Below are 22,628 nucleotides of genomic sequence, written 5' to 3' on the forward strand. Positions count from 1 at the left end.
TGTTTCAGCTACAACAACGCAGCCAGTTCTTTCATAAATGTTTCACTTCTCCTCTTCCTTACATCCAAAAGTGTAAAGCTCCCTACCTACACATTTACTTTCAAACACCTCTCAGGGAGTCACAAATCCCATTTTTCTCCTTAGAGGTTTTGGAAGACCTGGAACTCCACATTCTTCTGTGGGAGCCAAGGACCTACCAAGGACATGTTCCTAAACTATTTCCATCCTTTGCTGTCCTACAGTGTGAACAAGCCACAGATCAAACATTTCCAATATCTCTGATCACTGAAACCCAACTCACTATTTTCACAAGCAGTTATGTCATACTGCATTAACAAATTTAGGAAGTTCTGTACAAGTTACATTCAAATACTATTTATGCTTTACATAATGAAGTGTGGATTGTTAAGAGTTATAATTCATCCAAGCCAGCTTTCCTTACCGTGACAGTAAATAAATAAAAAAATAATAAAAACAGAAAAGGAAGATATTTGTGAACTCTTTGTAAATCAAGAGGCCTTTATGACCATCAAAACATAGCTTACAGAGGACAAAAGAACTGCATTCATGAATTTTTCATCCGTATCCTACAAAATATTTGTTTATAATAAATAAATTTCTTATTTACTGTGCTACAGAAGTCTGTTAAATATTTGAGTGGGATATTACATTAATGAAAAGTCAGAATCCTAGAGTAACTTAGATTGGAAGGCACTTCCAGATGTCACCTGCTTTAAACAGCTCCTTAAAGTAGAGACTACATTGACATAGGGCCAGATTGCTCTAAGTTTTATCCAGTCATGCTGTTAAATCTCTACCCTTAGAGATTTTCTAAATCTCTCTGCCTCTTTTCACTGTTTTATCACCTTTGTGTTTTCTGTTTTGTTTTTTGTTTTTTTTTTCCCCCTAATATTCAAATAGAATTTCCCTGGTGTCAGTTGTGTCTCATCCCATTACTATGAGTCTCCCACTAGGCAGCTGAAAAATGCCAACAAGATCATGCCCAAAAAACTTCTCTTCTGCAGTCTGAAAAATTCCCAGCTCTGCCAGCACCTCCCCATTTGTCATGTCCTAAAGCCCCCTTGTCATCTTGAGGTCTCTCTGCTGCATCTGCTCAAGTATGCCAAAATACATAGAAAGAAAAACTAAGAGATGTTATGTCCCTGGAGAGAGACTTTTTTTATCAGGGAGTGTAATGACAGGAGTGTGTGAATCTAATATGAGAAGCTAAGAAAGAAAAAAAAAAAAAAAAAAAAAAAAAAAACCTGTAAATTTTGAAAAATATTCATGTAGTAGCATAAAACTGATAAACAGCAACTGCAATTATAGCTGGAGCTCTGCAGGAGGAAATAACCTAGATAGAACAGAAATACATTTCGAGTGTGAAATCTCTGTATAATACTGTTTTGCAAAAATGAAAATCTAAGATAATTCCAGTAAACTGAAGTGATATATTAAATACCATGATAAACAGCAGAGCACAGCAGTAGAGAAATTTAATTGGGATTTAGGGCTTTGAGGGTCCTTTACTGACTCTTGTATTAATCTGTTGTGTAACTGGACAAATGATACCTTCTTTCCTCTATTTCTCTTTTCACACTTTATTGGTTCCTCTATTTAGAATGTAAAACCTTCAGGGCAGGGACCATTTCATAACATGATTCTTGGTGATTTACCACAATGAAAATACACTTTTCAAGGCCAATGCTACTGCAAAACAAACAATATGTCAGAACAAGGAACCAAAACTGCAGTGACAAATGCCATTAAAAAACATATATTAAAAAAATGATATATATCTTAGACAGGAACAATGTCACTACCACAAGGCAGCATGAAAAACTGTCACTGTGTAAAAAGGAGCACTAATATAGTGAGGGACCCAGTTTTTCAGAACAACGTGGGAGCCAACACTGTATAAAGAAGTGTTTAATGTGTTTCTTTGGAGAAGTGCCTGCACAACCGTGAAAATAAATGCAGCGTGCTCACAGGTTTGTTTTATGTGTGTACGTCTATATCCCTCAAAAGTGCAAACAAGGCTATTTATATTTAATTCCTGCTTAGTGACAAAACAAATGTTTTCATCTGCCACTGTGCTGTGTTTCAGATAGATGCCACACAGCTGAGATTTGGAAAATACAACACCAACAGAGGAACAGTGCAACAGAATAAGAGCAAATGCCGGGTCCTGCACCTGGGACGGGGAAACCCTGGCTGCATGTACAGACTGGGCGATGAGACGCTGGAGAGCAGCCTAGAAGAGAGGGATCTGGGGGTCGTGGTAGACAGCAAGTTGAATATGAGCCAGCAGTGTGCCCTGGCAGCCAGGAGGGCCAATCGTGTCCTGGGATGCATCAAGCACGGCATCGCTAGTAGGTCAAGGGAGGTGATTGTCCCGCTCTACTCTGCGCTGGTGCGGCCTCACCTCGAGTACTGTGTGCAGTTCTGGGCACCACAGTACAAAAAGGACATGAAACTGTTGGAAAGTGTCCAGAGGAGGGCTACGAAGATGGTGAAAGGCCTGGAGGGGAAGACGTACGAAGAACGGCTGAGGTCACTGGGCCTGTTCAGCCTGGAGAAGAGGAGGCTGAGGGGAGACCTCATCACAGTCTACAACTTCCTCGTAAGGGGGTGTCGAGAGGCAGGAGACCTTTTCTCCATTAACACCAGTGACAGGACCCGCGGGAACGGGGTTAAGCTGAGGCAGGGGAAATTTAGGCTTGACATCAGGAGGGGGTTCTTCACAGAGAGGGTGGTTGCACACTGGAACAGGCTCCCCAGGGAAGTGGTCACTGCACTGAGCCTGTCTGAATTTAAGAAGAGATTGGACTGTGCACTTAGGCACATGGTCTGAACTTTTGGGTAGACCTGTGCGGTGTCAAGAGTTGGACTTGATGATCCTTAAGGGTCCCTTCCAACTCAGGATATTCTATGATTCTATGATTCTAACAGCACAGGGTGAAGGAGGTCCCCCTTTTCCAGCCCCCAAAACACCCTCCTCCTGCTCGCTCTGATCCAGCACTGAACCTTTGGATCAGCCAGTTTGATTTGCTAAAAGAATAGAGAAATAAGTGAACATCTCTTCTGGGAAAATAGCATGAATAAATTTGTAGAAGTCTGATGAATAAAATGCTCAGGTCAAGAAGGTAGAAGATGAGCTGAGCCAGGGGCACATGGAGCAGCTCCAATCCCACCTCCACACAGCAAGGAGCCTTGCCCGACTCCTTGCTCTAAATGGAGATACTACTTCTGTGAAATATTGGTGGTGTTCCTTTATTATGTGTGAGTTATATAAGCATCTCAGAGGTGCTAAATCAACACACTCAAAATAGCAATGAGTATACTTTAATTGGATAGTTTCACTAAGTATGAATTTTGAGCTACTGACAAAACTTTAATATATTTTAGATATAATCATTTAGTCACACTTATTATTAACAACAAAATAAGAAACCCACAATACATTGAATAATGATGGAATAATTATATTGCTGGAGAAAATCTATGTTATGTATAGACATATATACGTATGTGTTGATTGGATTCTTACGCTGTGTTTCATTTTTGTTTCCACTGTCTCTAACAAATTTGTTTGGAAGAGGGTTCACTACAAAGTCTGCTTTGCAAATAACCTGATTATTGCCTATTACAAGCACTTGTATTTGAAAAGAAAACACAATCAAAAGAAGTATTAGCATTAAACTTACAAATGGCATTATTGACTGGGAAAATCTTTCCACGAGGCTAATTTACTACCCAGGAGAACTGGGATAAAGTGTTTCAAAGCAACAGAAATGAGAAATCAAGAAGTCCACTAGGTGGTGCTCTTAAACAGAAAATAAACGCTCATCGGCATTCTCAATGCTGAAAGGGAAAAGAATGAACGTGCTCCTCACTGCTGACAGGGAGCAGTGTTTCCCTTTACAGAGGTCGCGTCCCTGCTAGACATTTGATACCAAAATCCTGTCACAGTGCAGCCACTGGTACGGTGGAGCTGACATTTCCACAATAACACACATTCTTACCCATATATACACAGGCACAGATGAAGCATTAACCAAAAAATGTCATAAAGCCAGCTACCAAGACTAAAAGCAGAAAGAACTTCCAGAGCAGGTGAATAAAACAATTTGAGTTTCTTGCTGCTCAACTATCTCATCCTGCATGGAAAATTGTGAATTATGGCCATTCCCCATTTTTTGGAATCATTAAATGTTTAAATATTCTCTAATATACAACTTTGTTCTGTTGTTTACTGTTTTCTTAACATGTGAAAGATGGCTACTCTGGGATTTTTCCCCATTCAAGGGATCCAAGGAAGAGCCATAAAGCACCTCACCAAACAGGAGCTCCTGAAATACAGGGATGCAGCCGGATTGCTTTCGTATGTGAAATGATCAGCTCAGCACTACTGCAATTTGAAAGCCACTTCAGCTCCACAAGTGAAAAGAAAAACAAAGTATATTTCAGAGTCATACATGAGATTATCTGATTTGGCATCACGTTCTCTCCATTCCATTCATTCCATGAACCTGGCTGTCTTATTTAAATTCAGTAGATAACTGCTGCTATGCAGAAATAGTTATTTCACTCTTCTCCCCTGGACACTGTTTCAATTTCTTATGGGGGACACACAGTACATTTTTGCAATTGTTTCTTATGACTTCAATTCTGAAACAAACACATTTCAATTCTTTTTTTGAAGCTCACATTTAGTCCATTTTCTTCCAGCATCACAAATCACGTCTCTGAAGAACATATTTACAAATAAATTGAGACTGCATAAACATTTTAAGAGATTCATTCCCAGGTTGGCCATTTGCTATAGTCATTTGTCCAAAAAGCAACATTTTAAAGGTAGTTATTTCATGATGACATGATACTGCATCCCTTCTGTCTGTTACGTTTACGTCACCTTTGGACTACTCTTAATTTTATTAATAATTTTAAAAAAATGTCCTTTGTTATTCCTTTCTTGTATTCAGGTATGCTGTCTCTTCCGTTTCTACCCATTTTTTCCATTACACAGATATTAGATATTTCGCTCCATTTACAGAGCACTGCAATCACTAACCCTGAAAAATATTTTCAAGACATTATTCATATCTCAGAAAAGTACATTATGATATTCCACTTATTAATTATGAACTCCATTTACAGCCTGGAGGACAGGGACCAGTTTCTCATAACAAGCAGTCATCTCCCAAATGCTAGACTTGAATTCTTTAAAAAGTTACTGAAGATTGACTTACTGTGCCTGGAAGCTTTCTGTTCAAATCCTAACAAAATGTGGTGCATTTTCAGCAACTTAAATACAGAAATACCTTACATAGGAAAAACAAAAATAATTTTGACCACCTCTTTCACTTTTCTAGCAGATCAATCACTTTATAAATGAAATTTCCATATTCATTCAAGATAATATGATTGTGAAATCAGATAGTTAAAGGGTGACAGGCACAGCAGCTCAAGATGTAACACAGCTGAATGTTGCTGGTGAGCTGCTTTAAAAACAAGTGAATGTCTGCACAGAGAAACAATAAATCACTGGAGCAATAAAATAACATCAAGTATAAGGTGTGTCTGCTTGAATTAGCATCTGTTAAAAAACTGGGACTATATATATATTTTTAACAAATGCAATCTCATTTCATTCCATTGATAGATACAGAACTTGCCAATTTATTATGTGTACACACACACACAAAACTCAAAGAGAAAGGCAGCTAACCAGCCTTATCAGTTTTCGTATTTTCTTTCTGGATTAATACAAAAGGTGACAGGTATTGGCTTCTCTCATCAATGGAAAACAATTTTTTTTCTCTCTTTTTTTTTTTCTCCCCCTTTCTAAGTCAGAGACTTTATTTATTTATTTTATCATTGACTCATAATCCATCATGGACAACCCAAACCCTGCTCCAAACACAGAAATATTAATTTTTATGGATCAATATTTACTCTTACCCTCACAGCAGAAAGATGATTACCCTACTTGTTCCTATCAAAATGCAAGCAAGACATTTACAATTATTTAAAGTATTAAGTATTTTAGGGTGCCATATTCAAAACTCCTATAACTGGAATTTCAGCAGTGCTTACACTATCAGAGTGCTGTTTGCACATCCCACAACTGCATTTCCAGGAACTTGGAATCATAGAATCACAGAGTCATTAAGGTTGGAAAAGACCCCCAAGACCCTACTACTAATGTCACCCACTATACCACGTCCCAGCCTCATTCCATGATCTGCCTGGAGGCACTTTCTGGCTCTCTGGAGATGCTCAGTGCCCAATAAATACCATTTCTGCATGTCACTGACAGCACGTGGCAACAGCAGTCCCTTGGCAATGGAGAGGCTGAGACCTGCTCAGCCTTTCCAGACCAAAACTACCATTTACTCAGTGTAAGCAGTATTTTCAGAATTCACAATAAGTTCTTAGCAAAGTAACTTGCAGAAATTTGGGTAAGTTTCATGAGTGGAGCAAAAGTTGTGCTCTTAGTTGCAGCAAGAACCCAGAATATTAAATGAACATAAAGTATATACCAAACTTTAATAATTAATTCTGTCAATAGTAAATCCAAGAATATCTGGATTTAAATGATCTGGAAATAATGCAGAAACATGTAAGCTAAAGGAAAAAAAAACAGGCACTGAACATGTATTTTTCTAACTTTCATCAATCAACCTCAAACAGTATTTTAAAGCAGCAAACGCTGAGAAGAAACAGATTTGTGAACTCTTCACTTCTACATAAACAATCTCTGAGAGGCAATAAATGATAACTCTTCCCAAAGACTTTGCAGCTGATAACTCAGGCATATGACACTATTCAGTATGACAATTAACCTAATTAAACACAACAACAGAAGTGTTTAAAATAGGTAGAATAATTATTTACATTACATGAGATGATATTTTGATAGAGAAAATATTAAGGTAATTTACACTGCAGTTATTTGAAGTGTTAAACCACAGAGCACTGATTCTGAAATTTAAAATACAGAAGCCCAAGAACTGGTAAATGTTATGGAAAAGTCTGCAAACTTTTTTTTTTTTTTTTTATTGGTATGGAAGAATTGTCATACAATACCAGGCTTACTATGCACTTTATAACAAAATCAAATTGATCTTAATCAACATGTCTGATACTGTAAATAAATGTACTATAAAATCACTCTCGCTGCAAAAAATAACCTTAATTTCCCTTGCTGACATAATACTTTTTTCCTGCCATATTTGTACCCATGACATAGTTACGTGAGACTGGTAATTTCAGTTACTTTCTAGCTTGTTAAATATAAGGGTAAATTCAGAATCATCCCATGACCAAGGGTTTCCCTGAAGTTAGCAGAATGTTGTCTCTGCTACAAAATTGGGTCCAAACAAATCTCATTCAACAGCTAAGCAGGGAGGCAAAATAGGAAATGTAGAGAGCAGATGAGGCAATACTTTAAGTCTTGGTAACCTCACTAAGAGAAGAAATTTTTTGTTTCTTAAAATTAGAAAAATTCTCAAAAAAAGCCTTGTTGTAACTATGTAGAGAACATAATACCATGACTACACATCTCACATACACATTTATGATGACATTGTGTAAATTGGAAAAGACTTTACCTGCAGATATAAACGATGAACAAATAGTCTCACAAAGAGGCAGGGCACAATATCAGATGTCTCGCACGGTCTCCACAGCCCCATGAATCACTAAATTTACTTTCACTAAGCACAATGACTCCCTTTGCATTGACCAGCTGCCTTTTCCAGATTGCAGTAGCATCATCAGTTTAGAACTGCTAAGAGTCATGTGTTTTCTGTCAGTTTGTCAAACCTCTGCTGTCCATAGCACGCAAAGTCCCACACAAAGCCAGAGGGCAATCAGGGATATTATTCTCAGGACCTTACCAGTATGGGACCTGTCAGCTGAGAAGGCTCTGAAAACGAGGCAGAATTCTTTAAATCTTGACCCACAACAATATTACAGGAGAAACTAGAAATATAGATACTAAAAAAGATTGTATCATCAACACAGGCAGTACTGCTTCTTTAATCTAAAAGCGTGATGAAACTTGAGTCCATCTCAGCGTCCTGCAGCAGTTCTGAACGGTTTTATCAGTTTCACCTTCTGCAAATCCTTTTCATTCACTACATTTGCAACTTCTTTGGCCAGTGAAGGAGAAAATTGATTATCCACCCTTATGCAACCCTGTCTCATTCCCAGAGCATGGCTTCTCCTGTGCACCACATGAGGCACCACAACATGAACAGAGGATGTTTTCTAATGGCATGAACCCTTCTGCTTCTCAGCTACCAGCCTGTATCTCTCCTCCTGTGCCTATCCACACATTTTCAGCTGTCATGTGTCTTGATCTGTCCCAATTTCCCTTTTGCTATTTTTTGTATACTCATTCTCTGCCTTTTTTACAGTATCTTTCTCAGTCCTTGAGCTTCCATTGCTCCTGTAATTTTTACTTTTCCGATTACTATCTCCACAGCAGGCCCAATGACAGCAAACCAGAGATGCAGAAGAGAAGCCCAGTTCACTAGGACAAGAGATGAACATCCTCCCCAAATTCCTTCACTTTCAGTCCTAAATACAGCAGGATTTAATAGCTCCTGAAGGTCTTAAAGATGCTTGCATAGCAAATTCCTGCATTAGTCTAAGAGAAAAATATACCATTACCTAATAATAATTTTAGCAGACCCTTATCTAAAATCAGAATTAATGGGAAAAAATATTTTCATATACTGTCTTCAAATAAAGTTTTTATACTTTCTAAAAAACTGCACTCAAGTCTAAAATGGGGAAAAATATACATAAAGAAAAAAGGGTTGTTAATGAAATTAGGTGTTAAGAAAGTTACTGAAGCAAAACTGGAGCTGCTACTGTAACAGAGCCTTGTAACAGAACCTTGTCTGCAGCTACAGTTACTGATAACTGTGCTTGAAAAGATGTTTGACTCATATATTTGATGAACATAATTCATGACTCAACAAACACATTTTAATGTTTCTAGGACACTATTTTCCACCTGCATCTTTGTTTTCCTGTTCTACCTTCCGCCTTGACATGCAGGAAAAATCTGTTTTTACCATTCAACAAAAGGCATGAAAAACGTCACAGAACTAAAACTGACAGATTAATCACACTTTGCATTATTTAGAACTATGTAGTAGAGTTTTCAAGGACACTAGGACATACGACAACTTCTTTATAACAGCTGCAGTGTATGAGCAAAAGCTCTTATAATTCAAGTCCATTAGCAGCAACTATTCCTCATTAAAAGTAGCAGATCAATCTCTGCACTTTGCCTCTGCAGTCTCAGAAAATTGACATGAATGAAGAGAGAAATTTGAGTCCTGTTCAAAACCCACTCAGTTAAAAAGCACTCTCGATTTAATGGTGAAACACTTCATTTTCTGCACACTTTTGATACTTACATCAAATTCATTTAGTGCAGCAGCAAGCTCTCCTATGCCAGTGTGTCCCTTGTTCTCATCAGTGGGTGAGGTGGCCTGGGCAGCATTGGAGATACCAGCAATTGCTTCTTGGACTTGCTTGAAGACATAATCCCTGTTGGCCCTAGTGGCTGCAACATCAGGGTGACGAAGAAACGCTTGGGATGCAGTGTACAACATCGTGGCATTCTTCTTCAGAGCACCTCGAGCTGCAGCCATTTCATCCCTGCAGTGAGGATCTTTCAGTTCCTGCAGAAAAACATGTAAATATTTGGTTGTGAATGAAACCTTTAGTGTTAGAATGTATTGTCTACACTGTCACTGTCTAGCGATATCACAGGAATGGAATTAATGACAGAATCTACCATAAATCCCACAAAATCTCTCTCCTGCTCAGTAAAGTCCACTCCTTCTGTGTAGCTACAGCTCATACATTCTGCTCACAAAGAGCAGAACTACTCTTAAAGAGCCCATGTGTATGCCTTATTCAAAGACCAGCAGACAATCAAGAAAATATATATATATATATATTTATATAAAAAATCTGTATTTTCCCTTCCTGATTGACTGGATTCAGTCTGCTGATTCCATAGAAAACAAGACTGTAGCAGTATCGTTGCAGCATCATATTTTTGTTAAATATTACACTTACGTCCTTTAAAAAAAAAAAAAAAAGATTTTATTAATGAGTATGGTTTTAGTGCACAAAGGCCTTGCAAATACACCCCTCATTATTTTTGTTATAGGCATAATTATATTTTTATTATGGTTATTTAATTCATGGAACATATGCTTCATGGGTTCTTAAGAATTATGAATATTTCATGAGTTGGATTCCTCCTAAAGATTTTTTTCCCCCTTTTTGTCACGGAAAACACATGAATATGTCTTGCTTTCCTGTCTACCACAAGCTTTTAGATGCTTTTTCCTAGGGCTTTCCTTGCATATATAAGGCACATTTTGCCTTTTCTTCATATTTTGCTCTATTTCTCATATACTTTACTGTTTGTTTTATTGACATATACTCTCTTTTGTTTCCTCTGACAACAAACATCAGATATTGTGCATTACCTTACCAGAATAGGAAGACATCCATGAGAAAATTTATTTATACATAAAATCTCCATGAAAGCCTTCCAAACATTAGGTAAGGTTGTCCTAACAACATTCATAAGCAGTAAGAAAACACTATTAATTCTGTTTTAAAATTGTGAACAAAGAATCTTGGAGAGCTGAATAGTTTACTTATGTTCACGCATAAAACCTAAGGCAAAAACTACGAAAGAACCCAGACATTCTGGGTTTAAAGGTTTTAGCCATTGATGAATTTCAAACACATGATTGATAGACAGTTCTCAAAGAGAATTAAGTTACTAAAAGCTTTGTCAGTTACAAAACAGAAGAGATTAAAGGAAAGCATATGAAAATCTAAGTACTACCTTCTAATTCTGCCAAGATTTTCCACAAGTATATGGAACTCTTTAGTAGCATTGTAAAAACGTGCTTTAAGAAGAAAAATTTAAAAGATTTATACTAAGATTTTCTGTTCTCTTATACAATCTCCAATAAGAACTCGAGACATATACCTTCATTAGCTTTCCTATTCTGTTTTCACTTTTTCCTGTAATTATAACTACACTTCTGTAAAAGAAGTGTCTGAATATATACAAAATAGCATTGGTTACACATTACTAGGTTTTACATTTTTAATTTGTTAGAAATATACATGTGATACGGAAGTAAATTGGTATCACTGTAATGCAAAAAATAAATAAAAGGATGGATGTGAAAAGCCAGCTTTCTAAACCAGGTGTGCTGTGCCATAGAAAGACAACATCCCTGAATGATTAGCAGCATTCAAATACAACTCAAGTTGAAGAACCCTTACACAACTCCATAATGACAGACTGTCTAGACTCTTTGAAAGAATGGCGTTTAGGATAAATTTCTGTTTAACACAAAGCTGTATTATTATAGGCACTGAATAAATGTTATGACTTTCTGTTATTTTTTCCATCTGCTATAGTAATAAATAATTTGTCTTTTTAAGTATCTAAAAACTAACAATATTGGTTTCAAAAATTAGATTTCTCTTCTTCCAGAAGTTGAATTAGACTAGACTACTAAAGAGCTCATGCTTTTTCAGCTGCCAGAGCACCCTCAAATCAGCACAGGTTAGAATTAAACAGGAATAATCAAGTAAAAACTATTCTTAACCTCCTGAATCACTTGCCTTTTCACCCTTTATTCCATTATTAATTGAATCCACTTGAACAATATTCTTAAAGAAAGTAAAGGCATGTTCAAAAACTTCATCACATTCAGAAAAATCAGTATGATTAAATGATAGGCCATGACACATTAATTCATTATTGTACATTTTAAACCAGAATTGAACATAAAACATAAGATCTTTAGAACCAAGTCTAACTTTCTCAACCACTGCTTTAGAATTCACTCACCTGTTGTCGTCTAGCAGCTACATAGTTCAGTTTTACCATCTCTTTCCCAAATTCTTTAAAGCGATTTGCTAAATCTTGCTCGTTTGTTGCATTTTTCACTGCTTCAAGTGCTTCCTCTACCTAGAACATGACACATTAGCTCTGTTATCATTTTAATCCAGTCGCACTATTTGACAAAATCTGTAATTATTCTATTCATTATTCTTTATTATATGGATCCAATTTAGCTTTTAGGTCCATCACTGTACAGTGGCTTTATGATAGTCCCACTAACTTTAATTAGGTTTCTTAATAGAGGAGCTGTCTGATTGCCTTTCTGCATGTACTGTACTTTGGAATCATGTAAAGCCAGTGTAAAAGGAATAACTATATTCATTTCCCCCCTCATACTTATCAGATAAAATGTTTAATATCTGTGGGTTTTGGAACAAAAGAGATGGATATGTTCTTAATGTGTGGTATAAGCTTCTTGTGAAAATACAGTGAAGTTGTTAGTTCTGGACAAGAATTTTAAAGACGGAAACTAAAACTTACTATTAATATTTAAATTTACCCTAATATATTAAAAAATGCATTATTGTTAAACTAACGGAACAATAGATTTAACCCAAAACATAGTTATTATTTCCTTTTTCTCAGCTTTACCAGGAGATTCTTTTCAGTTACTTCAAAACTCAAAAAAGAATCTATCAAGGAAAACAGAGCTGCAGTTCTTCAGTCATCCTGTAGCTAGCAGACAAACGTATAAAGCCCTAGTTACACTAACAAGTTAATCTATTAAATCTATCATAAAACTTTGCCTTATGTACAGCAAGAAAAAAAAAATATATGAAGGGATAAAATGTTCTTTCAACACAGAAAGCAAAGCAACTTTTCCTGTGACTTGGCAGGAATTCAGATTTGTATTTCTCTCCCTCATGAGATAAAAATTCAATTCCAAGCAAAAAGATTGAAAATTGAATACCTTCTATTCATCCTTCTTTCTAAAAGCAATTGATTCAATTCATGAGAATGTGTATAAGCTTTTAAACAGATACATTTTCTCCTCTAAGAGGAACAGCTAATTCTGATAGAGACATACTCCTATACAAGAATATGCTCGCAGCTTATTCTTCAAATGCCACTGGAAATCCATAAATTTGGTAGAAGATGGCGTCTAACGATTTTAGAAAAAAACAAATATGTGTAGAACTTGTCTTTTAGTTATTTGTGTGGCTCTAACTGTGGTTTTCTACTTGTGAGAGAGGATATTTGTATTGTGATCTCTTAACTACCTTCTGTAGATTCAAGACTATCCACAAATTACAAGGCAGTAGAATAGAAAACTCGTAGATTTCTATAGGAAAAGGTATAATTCCAGAACTTAAATCTGTAGCATTGTTGGAAGTATTTTCCTAAGCCGGAGAGCTGCAAGCTACACTTTATTCCAAATCCAATTACCTCCTTTTTTCTTAGAAAACACAGCAGTTTTTAAAGCTAAACTATCTCACTCCTTAACCTACTGAATAAAAATTTTAAAAGCATCGCTGCACGAACTAATTTGCTCCTGCAGGTTTCCCTGCGAAATATGAACATTGCTCTTTCAGATCATGAAGCATTTATATTAAACCACCTGAATCTCTAACATTTGTAATGACAAACATGGGCATGACAAACTGATGTACATTTTTGTAAGCCCTACCAGCCCTCTATTAAATAAAATTGCTAGAGGATTTGTTACAGATTCCACTCTGATAATCACATTTTGAAAGATGTTGATCATGCTCTACTGTGCATTATCTACTGTACAGACCATAAAATTTCAAAATGAATAAACTGGTTACTTAGGCTATTTGAAAGGACATGGGCATGAAACCCTTATTTATTTATTTTTATAAAATTACTTTTTAAAATTCATTTCTGAGTAACTTCACTATCCTTAAAAAACACAACCACACTCAACTATGCAGATAGCTTCCCCTGATTAACTAGCATATACTTAATTACTATAGATTCATAATGCTCAATGTCCATCATCACATATTAGTGAAATTATCACATCACATATTATATTGTTACTGAAAGAAATGACTGAGTGTCCTTACAGATCACAACTGCATATATCCCCTCTGAAACATTAATTAAAATGCACTATTTCTGATGAAGTCTGAAGTGTAACACACTTCTTTGACACGCTTTCAATGAAAACTGATTGTAGTACATTGCAGGATCCCTGCAATCAGCCTTCATAACTTTGACATGGTGAATGATTTGAGTTTATTAATTTTATGGTTAACTTACACCAATCTTTGAATGTTACCACTGAGTCAATACAAGAGCCGTCCCATCATAACAGATTTTCAATATATACATACATGTACATATATATATATAAACATTTTATTCCTAGTAATTTATTTTTAACTTAAAATTAGTTTGCATTATAAAATGGTAAGATAAAATAGTTACAATGTCCAATCCTCAGAAATATATTATACTTTTTAACCTGAAAAAGATAATCAAATTTAAGGTCCTGAAATTTAATTTTGCTACAAACAGCCACAGACATCTGGCTTCATTGAGAACTGGAGGCTAGGATATTCACGGTGATAACTGACAAATGCAGAGATTACAAACCACAGTGCCATACACTGTCCTTGCAAATCCAGGGTGCAAACTGTGTAAGTAAATACACCTATTTCCAAAAGACTATTAGGCATTTGTTTTCTCAATAACATAGCACACTGCCGTAACTGAAGGAGGAAATCTCAGATGTGAGAACAATATTTCTCACCACCTATGAAAAAGCTTGAATTTTAATCGTGGTGCTTAGAGAAAGCTGTTGTTCATAATATTAAGTGTTAGTCTCACTAGCAAAGGATTATTTGAATTATAGTTGTTTGCAGTATTATAGTGGGGAAAAATTAAAAGCATATTCAAGAGAGATGATGTTTACACTGAACATAATCACAGAGCCGTGCGTGATAGCTACGAGAACATCATTCTGTTACTAGAGCAGAACTCACTAGTATACATGCAGAAAAATCTGCTTTTTTATTATAAAAACTGTTTTCATACTATTTAGCTTATCTGCACAATTTTCCAGTTGAAAGGTTCCCATCGTTTTGCAAGAACATAATTTTATTGTACAGTCACACTGTTAAAAAGACAAACTAAAGAAAAAAAAGCTGTCCACTTTGTGTGGACAGTTATTAAAAAGAAGGCAATTCCTCTGCCAAACACACACATATACTCTGAAGGCTCTAAGTATTCTGTATACGAACTTCTGCAGATTTTTTGTTTGTTTCAGAGTTTTGGGGTTATTTATGCAATAAAAACAAAGTAGTCTAAAAATGAGAAAAAAACACTTTGTGTTTCAATGAGTTTTAACATGCCCACATAAAAATATGAATAGTTGCAATTAAATGTGAATACTAATCCATACCAATACATCCTGTAATCTGTAATTCCTCTTTACTGTATTTCCCCTTTTTCTGTTTCATTGATACCCAATTAAGCACTTGTACTATTTTCTCAGAAAGAAAAAATAAAAAATAAAAAACCAATCTGCTGACACCTCCAGAAGTTGTGCAGACTTCAAGTACCACAACTGTAGTACCTAAACTCTGCCACAAGATAGCAATACTTTACAAGTACTGAGTTAGTAAACGATCCAGGTAAGATGCAAAGTGAGTCAAGCAGATGCATCTGTTCGGTTCTGCAGGGTGCTTATCAGCAGTACTACTCCAGTCATGGAAGACATCTGACAATTTTTGCTTTAAGTCTCCAAAATTTAATTTCCTTAAAATTAGAAAATGAATTAGACCAACACAGAAATGCATGCTTCATCCTAATTCCTGCTCAGCACTTTAAGAAAAAAAAACACAATGAAATAGAGTAGGAAATGCGAACACTGATATTCACTACTGATTTGTCCCTATTTGTGCATATACAAAATGCATAAACAATACAGAATGTTAAAAATGCATACAATTTTCAGATGTGACAGAAGCCTCATGACGTCAGCCATATCAGCCAGGATGAGCAAACGAGTAACGGCAGAAAGCAAGGCACGAGCAGCCCGCACCATGGTGCCTCGTTTCACTGAGGAGCACGGGTCGTCAGCAAACTCTGAAGAGGCGATTCTCATTGTTTCTCCTAGAATTGAAAATAATATAATTAAAGAATAGTTTTACATGTTTTTTTTTTTGTTGTTGTTTTTGGTTTTTTGTTTTTTTTTTGTTTTTTTTTTTTTTTTCCAGAAAGTATAAACCATCCACTAATTAAGTGCTGTTAGGAAAATATTAATGGCTTAGTACCCAACATTGAATTGCACAAGGGAAATATATTGTAAAAATGTGTACAGCAGCTGCCTTGGTATTTTCCTGCCTTTTTTCTTTATTCCCAACCTGTTGCTGTTGTTCTAGAGCAGTCACATGTAACAATTAAGAAGGAATACAAAATACCTAGACAGACTGCTGAGCAAACCGCCACAACAAAAGACAGACACCACTGTGTTACACAATTACAGAACTCACCTCTGCCGGCAGAGAGGACAGAGTAAACCAACACTATCACCCCTACTGCATCTCTCTACAACTCCTTCTTCCACCAGCTACATCCTCCCTCAATCCTACAAGAACTCCTTGCCTTCTTGCTCACATACATATTTACTCTGTGTTTTTCCACCTAGAAGAGCTATCACTTCTACTAGAGAATTTAAAAATAAACAAACAAAAACACTGAGTAACAGAGTAACCATTGCTGTCATAATTTCACTGTCCAGTCTTCTCTTATCACTCCTTGTATTCTCCATCCCAAACTGCCCTGATACTCACATTTCCCCCCTTCTCCTCCCCACCCCCACCATAGCTCCCATAGCTGCCTTTCTATGGACAAAGCAAAACACTCTCTGGGATAATAAATACCACATGCGCTGCCTGGATACATTATTCCTGTTTAATTTTAGCAATGAATCATACCATATCCTGAGTTGGAAGGGACCCACAAGGGTCCTGGAGTCCAACTCCTGGCTCCACACAGGACCACCCAAAAATCAGACCATGTGTCAGAGAGCGCTGTCCAAATGCTTCTTGATCTTGACTGCTTTCCTTGGGATCCTGTTCCAGTGCCCGACCACCTTCTGGGTGCAGAACCTTTCCCTAGCACCCAGCCTGACCTTCCCCTGTCCCAGCTCCATGCCGTTCCCTCGGGTCCTGTCGCTGTCCCCAGAGAGCAGAGCTCAGCGCCTGCCCCTCCGCTCCCCTGTGAGGGAGCTGCAGGCCGCCATGAGGCCTCCCCTCAGCCTGCTCTGCTCTGGGCTGAACAAACCAAGGCACCTCAGCCGCTCCCCTTATGTCTTGCCCTCTAGACCTTTCACCATCTTTGTAGCCCTCCTTTGGACACTATCTAATGTTTTTTTGTCCTTATATTGCGGCACCCAAAACTGCACATGGTTCCCAAAAGTGAGGCCACCCCAGCACAGAGCAGAGCAGGACAATCCCTTCCCTCAGCCAGCTCGCCATGCCATGCCTGAGGCACCCCAAGACACGGTTGACCCTCCTGGCTGCCAGGGCACGCTGCTGGCTCATGTTCAGCTTGCTGTCAACCAAGATCTCAGAATCCTTTCTTCGCCAAGAAACACAATCGTGTTATTCAATACAATACTTGGTAAGCAGTTTGACATTTTTAAAGACTAACATCACTTCTCCATTTGAGTAGACTGAAGTATTAAAAAAGAATAAACATTTCTTAGTGCCTGTGCAATGAAAGAGCTGAGGCGCCTTCCATAAAGCTGAGATCTAGTAATTGTATGCTAATATAGCAAATACTGCTTTTAAAGGAGTAACAGTAGGACTAGGTTGGAATACGGTAGCAAAAGAAGGGCAGGGAGTAGCTGAAGGATAACATCAGAAAGAAGGGTGAGCAACAGAAATAAGATAACAGCAGCAAAGGCTTTGAAATGAAATTAGGAACTTCTTTTCCCCTTATTTACAGCAAAGAATAAGTGGCATACCTAAGCATAAAAGAGTTTAAAAATCATAACTCTCTTACAAAGATTTGGTAATCCAATTTAAGCAAACACAGATTGTGAAGCTCAACTAAAAGGGAAGTATTACATTAAATTACACAGAAATGTGATTAACATCACACAGAGATCAGATAAAACTGGATATGTTAAAAAAAAAAGAAATAAAATAAATAAAAAATGTGAATGAAAAATAAACAGCACACCTCTGGAAGTCAAAGAAACTAATGGTTTAATGCAGTGGTAAAAGAGAAAGAATTGCACACATCATTTCCTTTCGTATATGACTCACAGAGGACAGTGAAGTGGCTTCTACTATAGGACGTTTGTTTTTTCTCTAACTACCAGAAAAGCAATAGAACACATAGACCATGCAGAAATAATACAGAACATATTACAGACCGTAATTTCCCAAAACTATGCCAGCCACCTAAGAAGCAAGTTTTTCGCTAATGATCTGGAACACAGCAAGATGCATTTAAATTTTACAAGTTACTGGCAGAATTGTACAGTTCCAGATATGGGAACCTCAAGCTGACACTAAAACTAAAACCTAAATATTTATGCTAATAACTAATCTGCAATCAGTATTGTAACATCAGAACTGAAATCCAACTGATTCCTAATTGTGATGTGAGCATCAAGGATGAACTGACTAGAATATAAACTTCACATTATATGCTGAGGCTCCCAGAAAAATCCACTGATTCTAAAAGGTTATTAGAATGTTTTTAAGTAAGCAAACTACTCTTAAAATTTGTTATAAAATAATAAAACACTATTCTACTCAACAGGGAGAATATCATCACTTGCTGTCACCTTCATCCTTGTAGGAAATGGGTGATTATATCTTACTTCTCAACAGTGTCAGCTGAAAAATAAAGTGAAAATACATCATCTTCCTTAAGAAATGGGAGAAAAAGTATGCATTCAAAGTAGAAATTTGGGGATACTACTGTTAATCCACTCTATGAGAAACACACTTGTGTGTTTTAAGGGACTTCAAAATGCAAAACAACCCAGTACAGAAACCACAAAACTAACCTTTCAAAACATTTCAAAACTAAGCCAGCCCAGCAATGGAATACAAACCCATCTATGTATCTATTGGAATTACGGTGTGGCTATGCCAAGCAAAAACAGTTTTTAAGACAATCTATTTAGCTTTCTTTATACTGATAGCCATTGAATAACAAAAGCTCCAAATTCAAGTTGCTTTTTAAAATCTAGCATTAAAATCATAAACTTTCAGCAATTTCTATATTTGAGTTTATGACTTTCTTTTCAAACCAGTTTTATTTGTTCATATAATACAAGAAGCTGAATTAAAAGGTTCATATTCATTTTCACCTATCTTTCTACTATAATGCCATCAAACCCACTCCAGTGTGGGACAGTGACACTTTCAATCAGGCAGGAGCAGCATATGCTGGGGCAAAAGCAGTTTGGACCTGCCATGCTCTTGATGCGAACACAAGTCTGAGTTTGTATTTTTACTTCTCCCTCCAGTTGCTGATTTTTTTTCAATTGTTTTCGTATGATGTTTATATTCTTTTGTATTGGTTGAAACTAGAAAACAAATATATTAGGAGTTAACAAAAGATCAATAACTATACAAGCCTCATTTCCCTAGGAAATCAGGCTAAAAGAGGAACAAAAGCTATTTAGAATGAAACAGTAACACAAACTTTGCTATTAATGTTGAAAAAAAATCCTGTTTCTCTTCAATATAGAAACTCTCAAAGAATTTCTAACAAATCAACACCTGTTTACATTGCCTTTAGGACCATTATAGCAACATTCAAAAAAATACCAGAAAGCATAGTTTCCCATAAGACAATGCAAATAGTAAAGGAGATAGCCCAAATGGGTAATTCTCATCAGAACTCTTTGTTATTTTATTACCATTAAAACTAAACATTGTCATTTGTGTGCAGTGTACATGTATCTTGGATGATAAGTCAATAGCACACACTTTCAGAAGAAGAACTCTAATTGCTCATGGCCATGGCTGCATACTTTTCTTAAATTTCCATAAGGTTGTCAAAATTCCAAAAATGTTTTTTAAAAGACAAGGAACAAGCAATGACTGCCAGATAAAGAGACAATAAAACAAATAACTAGACATGTTTTAGTGTTATATTGCACAGCACTCCAGAATCAAAGTTCTAGGTATCAACAGCTCTTGGCTCAGATTGTGCTGAAAAATGAGGATGAAAGTTTTGCTAATCATTTGAATCAGTTACTCAAAATATTCCATGGAAAGTAAGAGGTTGAGTGCAATCACATAATAATTGAGAATCTATCGTGGGCAAGAGTTAGATTCAGATCTCTGAACATTTGATCGAGAATGTAGATAACTGGGACTAATTTAATCAGAGTAACAACTAGGAAGGCATCATCTTTCCTCCAGTCACTTATTAAAAGAAACTGTCACAGCTTTTTGTAGAGAGCCTGAACCAATATGATCTCAAAGAGCATAATGAGCTGATTTGAACCCAAGGGGATATGTATAAGGGTATAAAAATACCAAGGCTATAAGTCTTGGTATTTAAGCCCAAAGTTGGTTTCAGATGAGACAGAAGTGATGCTGAGCATCCAGTTAAAAACCTTTTGTATATGAAAATATTTTGGTTTTAAGTATATTGAAAAAGCTCTGGATTTTGGAACCATATGCCCAAGAGTTCTTTAAACTCCATTTAGATATTAAAAAGACTTAATAGATCTTTGCCAAATTTTCAGTCAGTAGCACTGTTAATATTCATCATTCAGATGAATATTTACATTGAACCATAAAAGAAGTGAATGACAGTTGGTAATTGTCCAGTGGCACCAGGAAAACAAGCAGAAAAATTACCTTCTTAGGTTTGATTACTCCAGCAGATGTAACTAGCAAACATATTTGAATCAGCAGTAGTGGACAAAGAACATATGGAGAGGCAAAACAGCAGCTTAAAAAGTTTGGATTAGATATTTAGCATTTAAAAGCTAGAGTTAAGTAAAAAGAATCTTCTCCTAAGTAATTAAGCAGAAAGTATTAAATATATTCAACCATCTAAGCAAAAACGAAAGGAATTAATGTAAAAGTTCATAGCAGGTCATTTGACCCTTATAAAGAACTAGCATTTCACAATTTTAAATCTAATAGTCTAGCAAGCTAGATGTTACTAGGGACCAAGGGTTGTCTATCTCAGTGCCAGTTAACATGTTCTTATCCTTGTACAACAGTGGTATTGAACCACTCTTAGGCCAAAAGAAACGTTGGAGCTACAGCTAGTAAAATTACATTTCAGAGAAACCTTTTTATCTGAAAAAAGCCAACCCTATTATTTTCAGTTATCTGTTTCTTTCCAAATTCATTTCAAGTTATTCTGTAGTCAGTATTAAATTACTTTCAGGGAAAATTAGGTCAGTGCAAGAAACACAGACATCTTGAGTCATCAGGTCTGCTTCCTTGCTACTGCAGACAGTCATGTCATAATATAATTAATAATAATCTTAATATGATAATAACTACACTCATAAACTTACCAAGCTTCTATCTTTGAAGCAGCTCAGACATTTAACCCCAATTAATCCTACTGGAAGTAGAAAATTCATTCCAAAATGAACTCCAGTATCTGACTTTTTTTTTCCTCATTAGAGACACTTTAATTCCATACTGGCTGTATTTATAGCTAATTTATACCCATTTCTTCTTATGCCCCATTTGTCCTTCCATTTAAATAAGTATTCTTCTTCCACTATGTTTCCTACTGTTCCTTTTTCACTTCTTGCATTTTTTGTGATGAGCCATGACAGATTAACAACATTTCAGTCTCCTCTCTTGCATGGATTTGCACGGATATTCCTGTAATCATTTCAGCAGCCCTATGAACTGGCTGTTTCTGGAATATATGTGATAAGAACTGCAGTTCTCTGGGAGATACCTTATCATTCTCGGCTACTAGAAATACTTCACCTGATACTCTCAAAGTATATGTAGAGCTTTTTCATAGGCACATCACGTCTGCCATTTACTGACTAACATCCATATACTAGATTCTTTGGCACCTTGCTTTAACAATGAAGTATAAATTTAATTTACATTTCTTAAATGAGAAGTCTGAGTTGGGTTAGTAGGTGATTTATAAAACCTGGGTCATTCAGCAGAGAAAGGCCCTATCAGCCACATAAGAACTGCTCACCATTAATAAATAACAAACAAACAAACAAACAAACAAAAAATAAAGTGAGAGAAAGACCAAACAAAAAGAGAGAAATCCAGCCTAATTCCTGAATACTAATGATCACTCCAAACCCTGCTGCTACTGTGAAATTAGGTCTCATAGATGGACAACATTTCACAGGCTAGGATCCATTTGGGTTGGGGCTGACAGAGTTTTTTGAGATTTTTTTGTTTCTTTGTTTTGCTGTTGCTTTTGTTTATTTTGTTTTGAATCTCAGTAATGACTAGAAGGTTTTGTTTAAGTTATTATGATTTTTTAATGACAAAGCTATTATGTAGGTGCTGGGAACTCATCTGCTTGAGAAGGTTTGAGCCTGCAGTTACTGACTCCCTGTATCACTATCAAATCACTTCGGTTACTCTGATGAGATTTAATCAGGAAACTTACTCCATCCATGCTTAGATTTGAAATTAATCAGATTGAGTCATTTTCTCCCAACAAAATTACAGCATCTAGAAATTAAGTCTGCTAG

The 22,628-nt window shown here is 36.3% G+C and overlaps 1 protein-coding gene across 2 annotated transcripts in view; it reads right to left on the bottom strand.

Moving 5' to 3' along the window:
- Nucleotides 1–22,628, bottom strand: part of CTNNA2 (catenin alpha 2) — a 474,395-nt gene that overhangs the window by 338,959 nt on the left and 112,808 nt on the right. For both annotated transcript variants that reach the window (XM_082760174.1, XM_082760175.1), the window contains exons 4-6: nt 15,891–16,057; nt 11,921–12,040; nt 9,441–9,707 (exon numbers count right to left, since the gene is read on the bottom strand). In XM_082760174.1, the coding sequence (XP_082616300.1) occupies nt 9,441–9,707; nt 11,921–12,040; nt 15,891–16,057 (554 nt within the window). The remainder of the gene's footprint in view (nt 1–9,440; nt 9,708–11,920; nt 12,041–15,890; nt 16,058–22,628) is intronic.

The sequence above is a fragment of the Aythya marila genome (genome assembly GCF_965140915.1).
Source record: "Aythya marila genome assembly, chromosome: 4".
NCBI lineage: Eukaryota > Metazoa > Chordata > Aves > Anseriformes > Anatidae > Aythya > Aythya marila.